Source organism: Capsicum annuum, chromosome 3 (assembly GCF_002878395.1).
Source record: "Capsicum annuum cultivar UCD-10X-F1 chromosome 3, UCD10Xv1.1, whole genome shotgun sequence".
Lineage (NCBI taxonomy): Eukaryota > Viridiplantae > Streptophyta > Magnoliopsida > Solanales > Solanaceae > Capsicum > Capsicum annuum.
In genome coordinates, this window is record NC_061113.1 from 11367962 (window position 1) to 11389361 (window position 21400).

The 21400-nt window shown below is 29.0% G+C and overlaps 1 protein-coding gene across 2 annotated transcripts; it reads right to left on the reverse strand.

The window, feature by feature from the left end:
- Positions 1–14430: 14430 nt before the first annotated feature.
- LOC107864238 lies at positions 14431–18875 on the reverse strand. 2 transcript variants are annotated; one of them, XM_016710566.2, is made up of 3 exons: positions 17771–18875; positions 14980–16790; positions 14431–14859 (listed from the first exon to the last, which is right to left on the reverse strand). In XM_016710566.2, the coding sequence occupies exons 2-3, from the start codon at positions 16648–16650 to the stop codon at positions 14695–14697; spliced, it is 1836 nt and encodes a 611-aa protein (XP_016566052.1). In that variant the 5' UTR covers positions 16651–16790; positions 17771–18875; the 3' UTR covers positions 14431–14694. The 2 variants fall into 2 exon arrangements, with proteins under 2 accessions (XP_016566052.1, XP_016566053.1); XM_016710567.2 differs by having other exon boundaries at positions 17508–17771.
- Between the last annotated feature and the right edge of the window lie 2525 nt (positions 18876–21400).

Consider the following 21400-nt stretch of genomic DNA (forward strand, 5'->3'; position numbering starts at 1 on the left):
GCTCATACTCATTTTCTCACTCTTTATGCAATTAAATTAACTGACATCAGTTGATATTATCTATTCCATTATTTTTCACTAAAAAGAAACAGGTCTTAATTAACACTATCAAACAAGAAAAATTTGAACGAATGAATCATATGAAGAACACAAAAATATTAATTTTTGTCACTGGATAAACTAATAAAAGCAAATTTACTACACATTAATCATATCTATATAAATACAATAATATAAAGAGCATGAAGATTTACGTGTTTTCACTACCTTCAAAGTTTTTTTTTGTGCATCCCTAATCAACAGCTGCAAAAATATGATTTTTGTGTCACAATATATTTGCAATAAAACCTTTTATAATATTAGTACACCATTCAAATAAGGAAAAAAAAATTACATAAATCAGATTTTATTTAATTTGTAATTTCAAAATTTTAGAACTCTATCCATAGTCCAAAATAAGAAAATTTTTAGTAAGTAAAAATTTGTTGTACGTCAAAGTCAAAGTCCTAATATTAGAAAAATAATTAAATTACTATTTTGTTCAATATAAATTTTATTTAAATTGTAAAAGAATAAATAAAATTTTGCTAAGATTCTTCGTGCGTGTGTGTAATCTTCATTAATGTTATGCATATAGTAAATTTCATATATGAATATCTAATAAAAGGAAAAAAAATGTATATTTAAATAGTGGTCATAAATACGGCTGATTATCGGACAGATAAATATGCTTAACGATTCGACTTAGCGGATATCAACTTTTAAATATACTAATTTATTAGCCAACCAGATATCGATTGGTTTGGTTCGAATTAGTAATTATCGGACGGTTAACAAGCAGTGTATTGGCTCAACCATTTCATACTTCCTTCTTTCACTTCCACAATTTCATTTACCAATATATTGATCTCCCACAAAACTATGTTCCCTACTCTACGTAAGCTTACACTTCTGTAATTTAAATCCCAGTGAAAAATGCATAAAAGATTAAATTTTGAGGGTGCATACACATAAACATTTATTTAACAAATATTAACCGAAATATAATTCAAGTATACATATTTATATATTAGAAGTGAAGACTAGTCTAATAGTATCCAAACTCCAGACTAACGAGCTAACAGATCAATAAAAAATTCAACTCGCAAATCATATAACTATGATGCATGTGAGCTAGCTAATAAAACATGTAGCTCTCCCGCCGCAATCAGAAGTCCAAAATAGAGACTAAAACAACTTGTTTTGCCTTGATCTTTATGGAGCGACGTTTTGGTTTGATTAATTTTAAGGAGCGGTAGATTATTAAATGAAGTTTTAGGGGATATGATAGATACTTTAAAGTATAGAGCTACTGGTAAAAATTAATTATAACAGTTCTTAATGGGTTAACGGTTTATTCAACAAAAAAAATTGAGTAATTCAACTCCGCACCGATAAATCATTAACTGTAAAATTTTAATCCATTTTCAGCCGTTAATCCGATAACCTAATATCAATAAGCCAATAAATTAATTTTACGGTTGACTCATTAGTTGCACTACGATTTTGAATAGCCCTAGCCATAAATTATATATAATTTCACGAGGAAAGACGATTGATTTTGCTTTTTCAATTTATAATTAATGAAATACAACAATAACATATACTATTTAGTCCCACAAAGTTAAGTTTTGAGATGAGCAGAGTGTACGTAAACCTGACATCTATTTTCATAAATAAAGTGTTGTTTTTGAATTTATAAGTTTTTGATCATCTGACATTCTGATTCATATAACAAAACTAGTCTAACCATTGCTTCATAAAACTTAGTCTTTAAACTTTGGAGTCACCATCGTATCATGGAAATTAAAACGATAGGACAAAATAAACCAAATTTAAACAAATCAAAAGCAAATTAAACAAAATTAATCATGGAGTAAAAATAAGATGTTATTATAGAGAAATAAATATATCATCGTATTTATAGTAGAATGTTATTAAAGCAAAATAAATTATAGTCCCTCTATTTAAAAAAATAATAATCTAATTTTCTATTAAGTCTATTTCAAAAAGAATGACCTATTTTTTTTGCAAAACTTTAATTTCAACTTTTTATGAGGAGTGAAGCTAGCCTTTTACTAAGGGTTCATTTGAACACCTTCTGGCAGAAAATTATATTATTAATATACAATTAAAATAATTCTTATGTATATATTGTAGATGTTGAACCTCTTCGATTAGTTTTTCTTTAAATTTTAGACCCCCTCAACAAAAATAATGGCTCTGCCCCTACTCTTTCACGTGGCATTTTCAACACCTATAAAATTAAAGAGCTTTTGGGTATATTTGACATAACTTTAATTCAAGATCATAAATTCAAAAAATTTCTTAAATTCTGTATCAAGTCAAATAAGTCATTTTTAAAAAAAAATGGAAAAAGTAATATAATAAATTAAAAGAAAATCACACTGTTATAGTAAAACATTGTTATAACGAGGTTTGACCGTTTAAGTCCACCCAGACTGTTGACCAGGATAGGCAATTTGACCAGCGATTATTTCATCAGAGCCGTTATTGGATTAATCTTGGCCATCCATCATTACTGATCCAACGGCTCTTACCACATCAGAAGATTCCCTATATCTCCTTATTGCTGTTTGGGAAATCAGTCTTTAAACAAACAGAACTTTACAGAATACTGTCATTACCATTTTCTCTCAATTTGTCTTTATCCTAAATGCAAACACTGCCTTAGCAGCTTTTCTTAAGCAAAATATAACATTCATAATAATAAAGGAAAAAATGAAATTTTCCACATTAATTATCTTATTTCTACTTTTATCTTCTTGTTAGCTTAAGTAGCAAAAAAAACAAACAGGCCCTTAAAAAAAGTTAAGCATATTTTGGGATATTTGTCGAATTTAATTTAGTTGAACTTACTTGCACGTTTTATTGACCATTAGTATACGTTATTCGCGCGATGCGCGGATAAAAATATTATTTTTTTCTAATCTTTTTGAATTGTGATATTCGATCATATTGTTCCTTAATAAAATAAATAAACAAAATTCAATTATCATATTATTCCTCAATAAAATACCCCCCCTCCCCCACCTTCCTCACGGGCCGCAATTCAATAGCCAAAGCTATACACATATAGTGATAATAAATAATAAAATATTATAAACTTCTATATTTTATTTATCATGTTGTTCACTATTTAAATTTATTAACTTATTAATATTAATTTTTAATAGCTTATCACTTGATTTAATGTAGTTATTTATTGGACTTTTGATTAATATGAAATAGATATATTAATTTTATTTACATGTGTTTTTTTAATTTTTTTTAATTTTATTAGTCACATACTTTCAATTTAAAATTTATAGATAGTAATACATATATTATTTAATTACTATAATATATTCTCAAAATTAGTTCAAAATATTACCCCCACATCCCAACTCCCCCATCTTTACATTTTTCTTATTGTATCTTATTGTTTTCTCTTGTATTTTGATATTTATATTCTTGCTTATTTCAAAACAAACAATGCTAATTTAAAATTTAATTTACTTAATTTTTTATATTTAAATATTCCTTTAATTCATTATTTATCAAAAGTTTAGTTACTATTTATCAAAATTTTAGTTACAACATACGTATTATTTAAGATTCGATTTATTATAGTTAAAAATACTTTTTTATATAAACATAAAATAACACCCTTCAAACTTTTTACACTATAACTGTAACTTATTTTCTAATTTTGTGCAAACTTATAATTACGTGTTATTTATACTTGTAAATAACTTATCAATTTGTTTAATGTCTTTGCTAATTTTTTGTTTTTAAGGTATAAATAAATATATATTTTTCTAAATCTTAAAATTTAATTTATTTCTTAACTTCTATGATTCACAATTTTCCACAGTTTGAATTTATCTGCCATATTTTATTTTAAATTATAGCTTTATATTACTCCAAAATATAAATAGAGTTTGTGAACCACGATTTGTATGATTCACAATTTTCCAAAATTTACTAAAAATATAATAAAAAATTACCATCAAATAAAATTCATCTCACTTTTGAAATTTAAAATGCACCCAACGTGTACATGAGTATGCAACATTATTTACTATATTGTCTTTATTTATGATTTTTTTTGTCCGGCCATATTGGTAGTCATGCACTATTTATGTTTCTTGCGTTCTTTGTCAAAAAAAAAAAAAAAAAAACTTCTTAGGATCCATTTGAAATTTCTTTTCAAAGTAAAGAGTCTGCAAAGAAAAGAAATTTTTAATAATTGTGAATACATTTAAATAATGGAAAAATAGCTATTAGAAAAGTATTTTATTGTCATCTCTTCATTCTAAAAATATACCTCCTGTCGGCATGTATATACTCTTCTCCTCTCATTTTACTTGATCTCCTACTAAAAATAATTGTTTCAATTTACTTATCCAATTTATAAAATTAAAAAAAATTAACTACATTTTTCGTTCAATAACTAATAAAGAGTCAAATTTAGAGTTTCAAGATATCATTAATAAAATTAGTTTAGTAAAATTTATATTTAATTAAAGTTTTTTTTAAGATGTATGTCACGTTAACAAAAGTCAAAATAATATAAAATAGACGGATTATTACACACATGACACTTCGTCATCGGTTCTATACTTCTATTCAAATCTTGGCCTCTATTTGAACCACATAAGGCTCTTAATAGTTTGTTAAAATAGTATATGGAAGCAAAGAGCATTTTTCATTACATAAATATAAATATTTATTTTAATTACAACAACAACAATAACATACCCAGTGTATTCTCACCTAGTGGGGTTTGGGGAGGGTAGAGTGTACACAGACCATACCACTACCTCATGAGAAATAGAGAGGCTGTTTCCGCTAAATATTTATTTTAATTAAATAACAATATAAAAGTAGTAACAAAAAAAGGCAACTTGACTTCTCAACTAAAGGTGGTTTTATTTGTTTATTTAATTGTTATCAAAAATTAAATCAACAAAATCATATTAAAAAATATTACTTACTTGAATTTAGGCGCAGATATAATAGAAAAATAGATTAGCATGTATTTTCATCACCACTCATCTGCATATAAAATTAAAAATTTAAAAAAAAAAGTTTCTAAAAAAAGTGAAGAACATGAAGAATGAATTAAATAAATTCACGAAAAAAGTTGATGATCAGTATAAAATAACTAAAAGAAAAAAGGAGAAAGCTTGATATTGTATATTATTATAGAAGTATATATAAGAGAAGTTAAGAAGCTAGAAATTTATTTCAACTCAAATTTAATTTGAATTTAAATTCAAAAAATTAATTGATTATGATATTGATTTGGATAAACATTAATTTTAAAAATAAAGAAGTAAAAAACTCATAATTGCTAATAAGAAGGAGTTTAGAGGATTATGATTTTTCAGTCACAATAATATGCTATTAATTTTAAAAATAAAAAAGTAAAAACTCACATATGCTATTAAGTAGGAAAGTCTCAACCAATTGATTTGCAATTCATAGACTTTGTTTAAACTAAGTGACGTGTAGGACACTTTTTAAAATATTATTATTCATTGTAATATATTGACTTTGTTTAAACTTTTGCTTATTCTGTTTCTTTTATTTCCCTTTTCTTTTATTTTTTTGTTAAAAAATCATACTTTTTAAAAATAAAAGGTAACAAAGTTTTGCTTTAGGCCACAAATATTATTGAGCCCGCGCTGTCTCTATCCCCACCCCCACCCTCTCAAGAAAAATTCAACCCAGTAAGTTAGGTGTAATATAACATATATATCATATAAAAATAACATAAAAGGTACGGTGAGAGTACTAACAACTTAAAAATATTTAAAAATTATGAAGAAAAAAAATTAATTGACACTTCAAATTATATATATATCATATAAAAATAACATAATTTGAATTCGTATCAGCACAAACTCCTATATCTAATATAATTACAAATCTGATCATATATGTTTCGGAGAACACTAAAGGAACCTTAAAGGACTAAAAATTTCATTTGGCCTGGGAATGGTGGGATGGTCGGAACTCCTACTTAATTACGAGTCTCAATTTTAAGTATTTAAAACAATAAAAGCTTTAATAAATTACTTTTTTACTTTTTAGTAAACCTTTTTTATACCACTCCTAATTAATTATTATGATCGTTTGAACATTGAAAAATTATCAGTATTTCATAAAGAGGGGTAAAAAAGACAAAAAAAATATATCAACATAAAAAATTTGAGTGACTATCGAAATTATATTAGAGTACATAAATTGGGATGAGACAGATCAAGACATAAAATACCATATATTATTTAAAAATAAAATTAAAAGTATTATAAATCACAATAATTAAGAATTTAATATATGAGTATATTTGTAAAAGGAATTTGATTGACTGTCGAAAATTTATCAATGCCACATAAATTGAGACAGAAAGAATATTCATATATTATTGTAAAATAATGAAAAAAAATTATAAATCACATAATTAACAACTTAAGAAATTTGAAAAAAATAAAATATTTAATTGACTCTCGAAATTATAGCAGCATCATTTAAATTGACACCAAAAAAAAATTATAAATCAGAATAATTTAAAACATAAATTATTTTAATAATTTAAATTGAGATAAATTAAAAGAAGACGTGAATTCTTTTGTATAAAATAATAATATAAAAATAAATTATAATTTTAAAAAAGAACAAGTAATTATAGGTATCCCGCCACTTTTTTCCAAGTTTTCAATTTTCCAACAATGTTTGACCCCCACCTCTCCAGTTTCATACTACTTTTTTTTTTTTTTTTTTTCGTTTTTGTTAATTTAATCAATGAAAAAGATGTCAGAACTGGTTTAAATTTCGGCAAAGTAATTGTTGTCGAAATTTATGATTCATGGAGAAGAAAAGAATGCTCTTATGGTAAAAGCTCCAAGTGATAAGGAGCCGATCAATTCGAATTTGGGAATTAGGATTTCAAACCCTAAATTGCAGAGTATGGCGATGAGGAAATCCCAGTCAATTTAAGCCCAAAGATGATGATAATATTTTGAGATGAAGTTTAACACCTCAAATTTAAAGCTTAAGAAACCTACAAATGGCGGTGATGATGATGGTGATATCCGTAATGTGTTTGACTGAGCTAAATATTTTCCTGTCATAGCTTCTTTTATCAAAGTTGACTAAAATATTCTTATTTTTAACATTATTTTTTGTTGGTAATTTTAAATTTTATATGATCTAATTTTAGATGAGGTGGACGACATGTGATATGCAATCTTACGGTCAAGTTATTTGTCTTTTTTTATATTTTTTTTATTCTCTTTATCCATGTACAAAACTTTTGATCAACATGGGTCCAATACTATAGACATTTTTTAACACCAATATTCGATATTAATGAGATATAAATATAAATGTACATTGATTTAAAATGATAACTTTTTAAGTAATAACTATTTGACAGTACACATTAAGGAGTGAAGTTTTATAAGACAGTTTCTTTCCACATGATAAGAAAGTGTGATGTGTTGTATAGTCGGGTTATTTTATTGTTTGATGATAAGATTAAGACCTGTTACAAAATATAGAAAAGACGTAGAATTAATATTCATAGGATTATTTCATACAAAAACTGAAACAAAAGATACTTCAATTAACACCAAAGCCTTGGATCATCTTTTTAAAGATAATTATGGTTGAGGCAGTTGCAACAAACATGTCATAAACACATATTTTTCTTGATTTAATTAAATACAATTAATTTTCTAATACATAAATGACTTATAATAATTAATTAGGGGTGATATAGTAAAATCACAGTGCAGCTCTTAAAGCAGTCATGTCGAAACCAATGTTTTAATTAAATATTATGAATTTTTTAATACATAAATGACTTATAATAATTAATTAGGAGTGATACGGTAAAATCACGGTTGAAGAAGGTCAACTTAATTTAATATATCAAGAGTTAATTTATTATTTTATGTCTATTTTATTTTTTCAAAATATGATTAATTTTTTAATACTTAGATGACTCATAATAATTAATTATAAGTGATATTTAACAAAATTATGGTTGAAGCAGCTGCAACAAACATGTCATCTATTTTTCTAATTAAATATTATTTTTTTAATATATAAATGACTTATAATAATTATTTAGGTATGATATAGTAAAAGTACAGTTAAAGCAACTGAAACAAACGTCATATATAAATATTTTAATTAAATTTTATTAATTCTAATATATAAATGACTTATAACAATTAATTAGGGGCAATATAATAAAAAATATTATTAATTCTAATATATAAATGAATTATAATAATTAACTAGGGGTAATATAGTAAAAAATATTATTAATTTTAATACATAAATGACTTATATTATTAATATAAATGACTTATAATAATTAATTAGGAGTAATGACGAAGCACTGGTCGAAATCAAAAGACTTATTATAATTAATTAGGGGTAATATAGTAAAAAAAATATTATTAATTCTAATATATAAATGACTTATAATAATTAATTAGGGGTAATATAGTAAATCACGGAGCAATTAGGGGTAATATATGCAGATATGTCATCTATTTTTTAATTACATATTATTAATTTTTTAATGCATAAATGACTTATAAAAATTAATTAGGAATAATATAGTAAAATCACGGTTAAAACAGCTGAAATAAACGTCATAAATATCTATTTTTTAATTAAATATTATTAATTCTAATATATAAATGACTTATAATACTTGATTAGGGATAATATAGTAAAAAATAATTATTAGTTCTAATATATAAATGACTTATAATAATTAATTAGGGGTAATATGGTAAATCACGGAGCAATTAGACGTAGTACACGCAGACATGACATCTATTTTTTTAATTAAATATTATTAAATTTTCAATACATAAATAACTTATAATAATTAATTAGGAATGATATAATAAAATCACGGTTAAAGCAGCTGAAACAAACATCGTAAATATATATTTTTTAATTAAATATTATTAATTCTAATATATAAATGAATTATAATATTTAATTAGGGGTAATATAATAAAAAATATTATTAATTCTAATATATAAATGACTTATATTTATTAATCAGGGATAATATAGTAATTTATGGATCAATTAGGGGCAATATGGTAAATGGACGAAGCACTGAACGATTAGGGGTAATATAGTAAAAAATATTATTAATTTTAATAAATAAATGACTTATAATAATTAATTAGGGGTAATATAGTAATTACAAAGCAATTAGAGATAATATAGACAGACATGTCATCTATTTTTTTAATTAAGTATTATTATTTTTTTAATACATAAATGACTTATAATAATTAATTCGGGATTATATAGTAGAATCACAGTTAAAGCAGCTGAAACAAATGTCATAAATATCTATGTTTTAATTAAATATTATTAATTTTAATATATAAATGACTTATAATAATTAATTAGGGATAATATAGTAAATTACGGAGCAATTAGGTGCAATATGGTAAATGGATGAAGCACTGGTCGAAAGCAGTGCTTTGAGGGGTAATATAATAAAAAAAATATTATTAATTCTGATATATAATAGTTTTATAATAATTAATTAGTGATAATATTGTAAATTACGGAGTAATTCGGGTCAATATGGTAAATGGACGAAGCACTGGTCGATTAGAAGTAATATACTAAAAAAATATTATTTATTTGAACACGTAAATGACTTATAATAATTAATTTGGGGTAATATAGTAAATCACAGAGCAATTAGGGGTAATATAGTCGGACATGTCATCTATTTTTTTAAATTAAATATTATTAATTTTTTTAATACAGAAATGATTTATAATAATTAATTAGAGCAATTAGGGGTAATATAGTCGGACATGTCATCTATTTTTTTAAATTAAATATTATTAATTTTTTTAATACAGAAATGATTTATAATAATTAATTAGGGATGATGTAGTAAAATTACGGTCAAAGCAGCTGAAACAAACGTTATAAATATCTTTTTTTTTAATTAAATACTATTAATTCTAATATATAAATGACTTATAATAATTAATTATGCTTAATTTAATAAAAAATATTATTAATTTTAATATATAAATGACTTATAATAATTAATTAGGAGTAATATAATAAATTACAGAGCAATTAGGGGCAATATGGTAAATAGACGAAGCACTGGTCGAAACCAGTGCTTCTATTATATAGAAAACTAATGAAATCTTCTTTTCAAATAAAGAATAATATATTTTTAAATTCAAATATTTTAAATTTTTTAGTACATTATTATTACAACATTATTAAGTTATATTCTAAAAATTGTCACGTGACTTTTTAATAACTTGTTACGTGGCTTCTTGTCTTGCTTTTAGATTTGCTTTTATATATAGATAGAAATGCTTTTTAATTATCGATCGCAATGACTTAACGAATTCATTTTAGGGTGAAATGAATAAACTTCACGTGTCAAAACTCTTTTAAGGAAAATATTCGAATATGCACTTTAATTTTGAGTTTCGTTAGAGATCAAGGACAAAAACAACTGTATTAAATTGCTCAATTTTGAATAGCACATAGAAAAGACAATTTTAACTATTTTCCTATATTCAATTATCAATCCAATTCCTATGTTAGTTTGACCTCTTATTTTACTTGATTCATGGTCTCTTATATTTTGGCAATCTAAACTAATGTAACTAATTTTGTTACCAACAATATGATTATTTGGTGAATATCTCAAAACCCCTTAAACTTGCTTTTTTTTTTTCTCTAATAAAGTGATGTTTTACATAATTAATAAGACATTAATGATGTTTTTAAAATTTTACATTTCCTTTAATAAAGAGTTTTTTATGTAATGAAGAAATTATTAAAGAGTTGGATTTTTTCAAGCTACTCCATCCATTACTAAATAAGTGCTCCTTTTGTCTTTTGATTTTATTCTTAAATAAGTGTATGTTTAAGAGTTCAAAAATATTTTGATCATAATCTTCATAAGATGTCTTTGAGTTTAAATATAGTAATCAATGTCAACTTTGAAAGAAATAAAATTTAATTAGAGATAGATTGATAAAATCACAATCCAAAGGAGAACATATAAAAGAATCAACAACAACAACAAACTCAATGTATTCCCACATAGTGGAGTTTGAGGAGGGTAAGATGTACGCAGTCCATACCACTACCTCTGAAGAAGTACAAAGATTGTTTCTGATAGACCCCCGTCTCAAGACAAGGAATAATAATCAAATCCATAGTAAAGCATGGAACAAGATGACATAACATAAATACGATACCCACAAGTAATAGTAAACAAAGAAAAGTAAATAGATTCGTAATAAAGCATAAAACAAGGTATCATAACAAGAATAATATCCCCACAAAGTAAAACCCTACACTAGCGATCCAAACGGACACTAGCCTTCTATCCAAATTCGCGTCCTCCAGATCTTCCTATCTAGGGTCATGTCCTCAGTAAACTGTAACTGCTTCATGTCCCGCCTAATCACCTCTCTCCAGTACTTCTTTGGCCTATCCCTACCTCGCCTAAAACCATCCAAAGCTAGCCTCTCACATCTATGAACCGGGGCATCCGTGCCCCTCCTCATCACGTGTCCGAACCATCTCAATCGGACTTCTCACATCTTGTCCTCCATTGAATTCACTCCAACCTTCTCCCGAATAGTCTCATTCCAAACTCTATCCCCCCTAGTTAGCCCACACATCCAACGCAACATTCATATTTCCGCCACCTTCTTTTTTTGAATGTGGGAGTTCTTGATTGTCCAACACTCCACTCCATACAATATGGCCGGACGGACTGTCACCCTATAGAATTTGCCTTTAAGCTTGGGCGGCACCTTCTTATCACACAACACCCTCGATGCGAGCTTCCACTTCATCCATCTCGCCCCAATACGGTGGGAGACATCCTCATCAATATCACCGTTCTCCTGAATCATAGACCCGATATACTTGAAACTATCCCTCTTACACACCACCTATGAATACAACCTTACTACCACCTCGTTCTCCTGCCTCACGTCACTAAACTTGCATTCCAAATATTTTGTCTTGCTCCTGCTCAACTTGAACCCTTTAGACTCAAGGATCTGTCTCCACACCTCTAATTTATCATTCATACACTCCCGCGTCTCATCAATCAAAACTAAATCATCTGCAAAAAGCATACACCAAGGCACCTCTCCTTGAATACGCCGCGTCAGCACATCCATCACCAAAGCAAACAAAAAAGGGCTAAGAGTAGATCCCTGATTCAATTCTGTCAATACAGGAAAATGCTCTGAATCTTCTCCCACCGTCCTTACCTGGGTTTTAGCTCCATCATACATGTCCTTGATTGCTCTGATATACGCCACCGGGACCCCACTCACCTCCAAGCATCTCCAAAGAACCTCCCTAGGGACGGTGGAAGGATTTTATTACTCCCAAAGAACCTCCATCTCCAAAGAACCATCTCGAAAGAACCTACTTAGAAATGGAGCGGGTATTTATTACTCCCTTTTGTTCAAAATAAATGAATTTTGCCTCTATTAAAGAAAAGAAATTAGGACATAAGTTGTACTTATTTTTCATGTTTAGTCTTTTAGATATTATCAAATTATTCTTGAAATTTCAGCCATACAAAAATAAAGTCAATTAATTTTCTTGGAACTCATAACCTAGAAAGTGCAAATGAAAGGTAAAATTGAAAGAAATTTTTAATGTCTCTTGAAAAATGAACAATTTACTTATTTTGAATATTGAAAATTAACATAAAATTTTTGTTTATTTTGAACTAGAAAGAGCAAGTGTATTTATTTTCTAGAATTGGGTAGTTAATACTTCCCCGTCCCAAATTTTCTAATTTGATTTCTCATTTTACTTTTTTTTTTCATTAATCAAGAAGATATATATATTTTTTTTCATGTTTTACCTTTTGCATTAATTACTTTTTCCTTAAATTAAAAGGTAAACATTATTTAATAGGAATAATATGGTAAACTAAACAAGTTATTAATTATTTTTTTCTTAATTTAGGACGGGTAATTTGAGACGGACCATCATTAAGATTTTTCACAATTTTAATCAATTCATCAAGTTTTTTGTTAAGAGAGGACACGTGTTCCCTAAAAACTTCCACATAAAGACTCAAATAATTATTTTGAACAATCAACTTATTAATTTCGATAATAGTGATTCGGCCAACATCATTATCAATGAATTTTTGGAATGGAGAATAAGTAATAAGTAATAAGTGCAGAGTGAAAGAGGTGTTGGTCTGCCCAATATGATTCTGAATATTCTGTTGTTCCCTGCCAAACAAAGATACTCACTTTGCGTGACGAACATCCCCACTTCATAACATTTCACAATAGTAAGACCTGCTGGAATAAGTTTAGATGAGAGTCATCAATTACTGCTCTTGTATTTTTTATTTTTATTTAAATAAATGTGGTATTGTTTCTAACTTAATTTAAATTCATCAAAAGTAAATTTTAACCACAAATAAGAATATGAAGAAATATAAATTTTTTTCTTAATAAACAATGTGGGTATAAATCTATTCCTCCCTTGATTCTTCTCTCTTGATTGTCTCGAATATTTTCTCCATAATTTGAGGGTCATCAGTTGCGTATTTTCCGAACATAGGCATATTTGAATTTGATATGAATTTCTCCAAAATTCTAGAGCCGTTAGTGATGTATTTCTCAAACGTAGAAATAGGATTTGATCTTTATGAAAGGAGAGTTTGCAGATCTTGTTGATGTATTTAATTATCGAAAAGATAGAGTTTTGATCTCTTTACAAATACCTCATCCATTTGATTATCGAAAAAGATAAAGAGTTTTGATCTCTTTACAAATTCCCCATCCAAGAATTTCTAAGATCTTGGAGATCCGATCTTTTTACGAATACCCAGGAATTTAAAAAATATTTTGCTTAGGGTTTAGATTAGAGCTAAATTTAGGGTAAAACAACTTCCAAGAACTCCAACAGAAATTGAATTGATTCAAATTAGATATCTCTTAACAAAAATTCCGCGTCAGGGGTGGACACAAAATACTGAAAAATCGGATGGCCGATTCTTCAGTAATTGGCTAAGCTGCTCATTAACAAAAGAACTCTTTCTGCTGGCCTCGTTTTTTTTTTTTTTTTTTTTTTTTTTCAGTATCCACATTGGAGTCCAATTTAATTCGATTCACTTTGTAAACGCAACATTACATAAAGAAATAGGATGACATCCCACTTGAAGATCCATAATGTGGCATAATGCAGTCTCTAAGTTGGGACTGTCTAAACATGCAGTAACCATCAAAGTGAATGCAACATGACTGAAGTTTCCATTGATGTCTGAAGTTGTAGTAAAGATAAAAAAACCACTCAAAAAAACACAATATGCTTCAGGCAATCAACTTTTTACGGTACAAATGGATGCCCCTGATCCAATAGACGATTTGTACATTGACCGCTGCTTCTAAAAGTGTATCATTCATTACACTAACAAAATGATAATATATGAGCTAACGAATTTCCTATCTAATAATCTACCAGCTAACATAAATTCATGAACCATTTCTAACGGTCAATTTGTCTGACATCTTTTAAAGTAGAGGAACTATAACAATAGATACCATAACTCTTACTTCACTTCCTGTACAGTTTTGGCCGTAGGAAAGGACTACGTCTATGAATGAAAGCAGCAGCTATGGCAAAGGACTGCAAAGCTGATAGAGTTGAATGAAAATGGATGTAATACAAACCATCATGAATATTTGAAATTTTCATGACAGGTGCGCTTTGTTTTGAACCCTGCAAGGTCAGAAAGAGAAAATCGGTTAGTGACCCTCCACTTGTTTAAATGCATAGTTGCACTTGCGCTTTAGCAGAAACTAGAAATGAGAGCCAAGAGGAAAGGGGAGATTATTAAACCTGTAAATAGAGATCAAAAGTTTCGCAGTCTCCAGATGTGGTAGTTAGTGATGAAGCTTCATTTCCGGTTTTAAGAACTGTGAGAGGGCACCCGAGATCCCAGCCTCCACAATCACAGTGCCCACCAGAGCTCCATCGCTCCAACAGGCTTGACGGCCCAACATGTCTGCTTCTAGGTCCACCATGAAAACCAGTAGGAACTATAACATCCATGCTTGTTGAGCAATCACTGGTATCACGTGAACAACATTCCATCGATGCTTGAGGAGGTGCGTTTTTACTTCCAGTCGAGGATTTCTTGAGAAACTTCATACCCCAGCCACCCGTCTCTGTCTCCTTGGGTCTGTCATAAATAGGATCTCTCGTAACAATGGCAGCCAACTCAAAATTCGGTGGGATTTGTTGATCTAAAAGAGCATTGCCGCATGAATAATAATCATCATACATATCTACGGATGGTGTCCAAGAAGCATCTTCAAGAATGGAATTTGTTCCCCCGAACTTGGATAAGCTTCTCTGCTTATAAGAGTGACTAGTTCTGAACACATCTGTTACTTTCTTTGCCAACCTTTTGTTCTTCCTGAGCGTATGACTTGTTTGTATCTCATCCATATATTGATCCATGGAACCAAACACGACAAATCGGGTCTCCATAATCTCCAACTTGGTTGAGCTGAGTGTAACAGAAGTTGACACTGTCATTTTACCTACAAGATGTGATTCCCTTGCAGAGAAGCCACGTTCCTTTTTGCCTTCTGGTCTTGAATGAAATGTGTAAACATAATCCAGAAACTTATCATCGGGTGAGTCAATCTTCAGCAAATCAGCTGCATAAACATCCTTTTTACCATCTATGGAAAAGACATAATGCGGTAAACCATTTTTCCATCGCCTCTGGAGCATTCCTTGAGAAATAGGGGCAGCTGCTGAAAGACAAGATTGATCTGAGCATGTCGATGCCGTACTAGATACAGAAAGTACCCTTCTGTGTACAGGTTCAGATCCATGTACGTGATATTCTGAACCTGTCATCTCCTTCTGTAGCTTCTGCGATGAACTGACACTAAAACCACCGGGAGAGCTCATGAAATCAGAAAAAACTGCTTCTTCACTATCATGTATATTTTCCTTTCCAGAATCAACGGTGCAGTTGACAGATCCCAATTGATTAAGTAAAGGACTCTTTAAAATGTTCAGCATACTCTTACTACCAGTTATTGCACCAAGAATCCACTCCGCAGAGGAGTCAGGGACATAACTCTCAGTCCCCGCAGCTTGAGGACATTCAATTGCCAGATTGCCATTAGTGCATATATTTTCATTTCTAACCTCTCTTGAACCTGAACTCTTCGATGAAATTTGCATTTTTGAAGAGAAATTACATGTGGAATGGACGTGTACCAACTCAAGGCAGCGAAGCAAGTACCTTTCGTCAAAGCTTATTATATGCTTTGGAAGCTTATTTTGTAAGCCAAACGAACTATGAAAGAACAGTTTCTGCGTGCAATTTTCAGTAAAACACGGGTTTCCTAGTCTAAGAAGGTGTTGTGGTTCTAAGTCTTCTATTAATCTTGTCGACAAACAACTATTCTCCTCTGCCTGTTCTTCCTTGTTCACAAAGTGCAATAAATCTTCTTTGTTAGAGCCATCCTTGATGTTTGTGTTTTCCATGTTCCACCTCCGAGGTGATTAAACATTAGAAAGCAGATAAATCAACTTTCTTCTTTCACGTTCCACGGTGTAATGGTTATACAGAGGGGCCAAAATCCACCAGCACTTGTATCGCCGCAATTCTAATTTCGGAAAATAGGCTGAAATCAAATGACACTACCAGTTAATGTAAAAGAAATTTTAGGCATGGATCAGAAGAAAGAATCTTTAAGTCGTAATGAGCTATAACTCGATCAAATAATGAGCTACATCCCTATCTAACACGTAAGTCTCAGACTTTGCAACAGCTGAAAAACAGCAAAAAGATCACATCTTTGGCAACAAATCTCCTTACAAAGACACAAAACTACTTGTGGTGCAGTACCATTGCAATTCCGAATAGCTGGGAGAGACACAAACAACAACAACAATAGCATAGCCAGAGTAGTCCAACAAGTGGGGTCTAGGGATAGTATTGTGTACGCAGACCATACCCCTACCTTGGGAGGTAGAGAGGAAGCTTCCGATAGACCCTCGACTCGAGAAAATAACAGGAGTTAAAAGAGCCAAGACAAAATACTACACAAGGCATGACAAAGCATACTGAAAAAGGAACAATAACCACAACAAAATAATACTACAATAAACAAATAATATACAATAACAGAAATTTGGAAACAGCTTCTGGCAAAAATGCAAGGTAAGGCTGCGTACAATACACCCTTGTGGTGGGGCCCTTCCCCGGACCCTACGCACAGCGGGATTTAGTGCACCGGACTGCCCTTTTATACCGTAACAGAAATCAAAGGAACAAGAACCTACAATAGTAATACTACGACTACTAGTATAGAAGGATAAGCGAAACTACACTCAGGTACCTGCTAACCTTCTACCCGAATCCAGGTCCTCCATAATCTCCTACCCAAGGTCATGGAGATTAAAGAAGATTGAACAGTGTTATATTTCTCATACAGCTCAACCAGATCCTAATTGCATTTCAAGAACCAAGCAAGACAGTATAAACAACAACAACAACTATTAGACAAATTGCAAACAAAATACAACCATAACAACACAAGTCCAACAAATAGTAACCAAAGTACAAAAAACCAAACATCACAAGTAAAATCCAATTACTCACCTCCAAAAAAACTGCAACCCCACTTCAAATTCACCAAGTCAGATCAAGCTTTTTGGTTCTTCCAATCTTCTTCAGAAACAACTAATACACAAATAAAGAAAACTAATTGCTAGTCAATTTCAAGCCAACCTAATTAAACAAGATAAGATGGTATACTTAGCCCTCAAAAAGTCTATTTTAAGACAAAGTAAAGAAAGAAAAGCAATAAACTTTAGCTAATAAAGAAACAAACAAAAAATATTACTTCTACCAAATATAGCCTAGCACATGGAGAAAATCTCCACCACCACTTTCATTTCCAACTACACATCAACTGTTTTTAGACAAATCTTGAATACCAAACACCATATAATATGTAGAAAAGGTAAAATCTTTAGATAAATTCAACTTAATGAGGTTCAAATAAAAAGGGGACACTTTCATTTCCAACTACAAAATAACTATTTTTAGACAAATCTTGATAACTAAACCAAACAAATAAATAAAATATGTAGAAAATCTTTAGCAAAATTCAACTAAATGGGGTTCAAAGAAAAAGGGGACACTTTCATCTCCACCTACAAATAACTGTTTTTAGACAAATCTTGATAACTAAACCAAACACATATAATATGGAGAAAAGGTGAAATCTTTAGCCAAATTCAACTAAATGGGATTCAAGAAAATGGGTTTTGGGGTGGGTGGGGTGGGGGTGAGCGGGGGTGGGGGTTGCGTAAGCCACGTTTCGTTTTCTTGAAAAATTAGGAAAAACTATAGATAGCATAGATCACTCTCTTGGAAAAAAAGTGTGGTGGGCCAAATAAGAGTGTGACTTAGCGGTTAATAAAGTGGAACAAGAATACGAGGTCTCGAGTTGCCTAACATATGTTTTCGAGTAAAAAGTGTTAGATATCTCGTGAATTTAGTTAAAATGTACGAAAATTAGCTAAATCCATAGTTATTGAGAAGTGATGGGCCATCCAAGAGTGTGGCCGAATAAAGTGAGATAAGAATCTGAGGTATATTTGTTTTCGATGAAAGGTGTTTTATATCTCATAAATTTAGTTAAGGTGTGCAAAAGTTAACTCGAACGACACGTTATTAAGAAAATGGTGGGGTCCAAGATTTGCTGAAATCTTGCATTTTCAAGGTCCAATCTATAGAGTATAACCACTCTAAGTAACCCACCTCCCCTACAATGTATAAACGAGTGAAAGCATGAAAAAGACATACACAAATGTGTATGTATAGGTGGGGTGGGGTGGGTGGGAGTAGGGGGTGGGTTAAAGAGAGAAAAAGGCAACAAAAATGTCTTAGCTGGTCAGCATAATAGATCAGTGCTGGACTATTTGGCAACTTGACACTATGTCATGCCTTTAACTGATTTTCCTTTTTCTTTAAAGTTTTTATTGTTTTTCTAATTCTGTAATTTATTGGTAAAAGATATTGTCGAATATTGCAAAAATAAATTATGATCACATGTGACCACAGATTTTAAAGTTAAAATCTGAAAATTTAAAATTGCATTTGGATAGGTATTTTAATTGGAAAAAGATTAAAATCAAAGATTTAAAAATTGATCCAAGCAATTTTTGGGGATTTTACAAATCAAAAGATTTGATTTTGAAAATCTGACCAAATTCATGGTCAAATATATATTTGAAGAAAATTTGATCACATTCATGATCAAACATATATTTGAAGAAAATCGATCATGAAGGAAATCTTATTAAATTCATGGTCAAGCAGATATTAAAGAAAATCCAATCAAATTCATATTCAAATAAATATTTTAAAGAAAAATTAATTTATTTCATGATCAAATAGATATTTAAAGATAACTATTTTAAAAATCTAATCCAAAAAATATGATCATATACTAGATAAATTAATAGGTGTTTGGCCATAGACTAATTTCAAGCATTTTTCCAATTTCGAACATTTCATTTTTTAATGTTCCCACTTAGATATACTTAAATACAATTTTAAAAGTGAAAAATAAGTATCAAAATAAATTATAAGATGTTTTCAAATTTAAAATATAACTTCAAATTAAATTTGAATTTTTTATGATAAAATGCCAAATTTTAAATAGAATTAAAAAATTATTCTTAAAAAAAGTAATTATTTTTTATGATCAAACTAGACATTAATCATTTTGATCAAGAAAAACAGCTCATTTCTTAATCAAAAGTTACCTAGTATCTGTTGTTGCTAAGAGATGACAGGTATTTCATGAAGTTAATTAAGCTACGCGTAAACTGGTCTGAAAACTACGATTATTAAAAAAAAAAAAAAGTCATTTCTTGCTGGAATTATGAGAATTCAATAAGAAAATATTGATTTCAAAGTCAATAAGCAATAACCAAGAAATTTCTCATAAAATTGTTATCATTAACTTAAAAGTCACAAGTGGTCTCTCTTTCATGCGACCAATCAATTTTATTGCATAGACTTGGTAAAGATTATCGCGTCACTTGTAATAGGATATAAGACTTATTGTTATGTTCGTAAATTAATTTATGATATCTTTATTGCTGACGTTCATCAAATAAATCACATGAATACTTAAAATAAATAAATAAAATTTTTCTTTTGTAAATATATAGGATATGAAGTATATTTTGACTATATTGATAGACTAGTCGATCCAACGAAATACATAGTAAGTTTTCCATTTTAAATATGGTTCACAAAATTACTATGCCACCATTGACCATCCAAATGCAAGAAAACAAAAGGAGTTTGTAAGCATATAAATAAATAAACATATGGACCTAACAACCTTGAATCTTGATACCTTTACCCATGCCTTTTCTTCAAACATGTGACTCCTGCAATCTTGTATATATATATATATATATATATTAACAATGCCATAGCTACATAAACAAAAATATAGTTCATTAAATATTTTTCATTAAAAAATTATATTACATTTATTAAATATAACATTTAAGGGTATGACCTAATGATTAATTATGTGAATTGAGTATTATGATGTTTCAGATTTAAAAATACTATATGATTTCTTTTCGTCTGCTCTAATTTTGGTGGATAGAGTTATTTGATACCCGTTGCTGGTTAGAGGTGACAAATATCCCGTGAAATTAATAGACGAATTCGAAAACCGACCTGGACATCACAATTATATAAAAAAAATATACTACATGTATTAATTAAATATTACTTTCTATAACTATACATTAACTTGTGAATATTTTTAACGAAATTTCTAACTTCATCATTCATTATATTATTATGTATATAATATTTCTGACTTAGATCACGTAGGGGGTAGGACAATTTTTTTTTTTGTATTTTTTTGAGGTGTTATGTTTCAAACATGTTTTCGAAATTAATGTTATAGACATTGGAAATGTTCTTTTGTGAAATTAATGCTTGGTGGTAGATTTGCCATGTGAGATCAAAATTAAATATTGTCATGTTTCAAATTATTTGAATATTGTCATGTTGCTACTTTATTTTTTAATTGTTATTGTTGTTATCTTTTGTTTTTTTTATTATATATATTTGCGGTGCTAACAACTCAATAGATTTGAAACTTGTCGATGTATTTTGGAATAAAAAAGTAAACAACAAGATAGATAATAAAATAAAGAAATAGGTTTTTATTATTTTTTATAACAG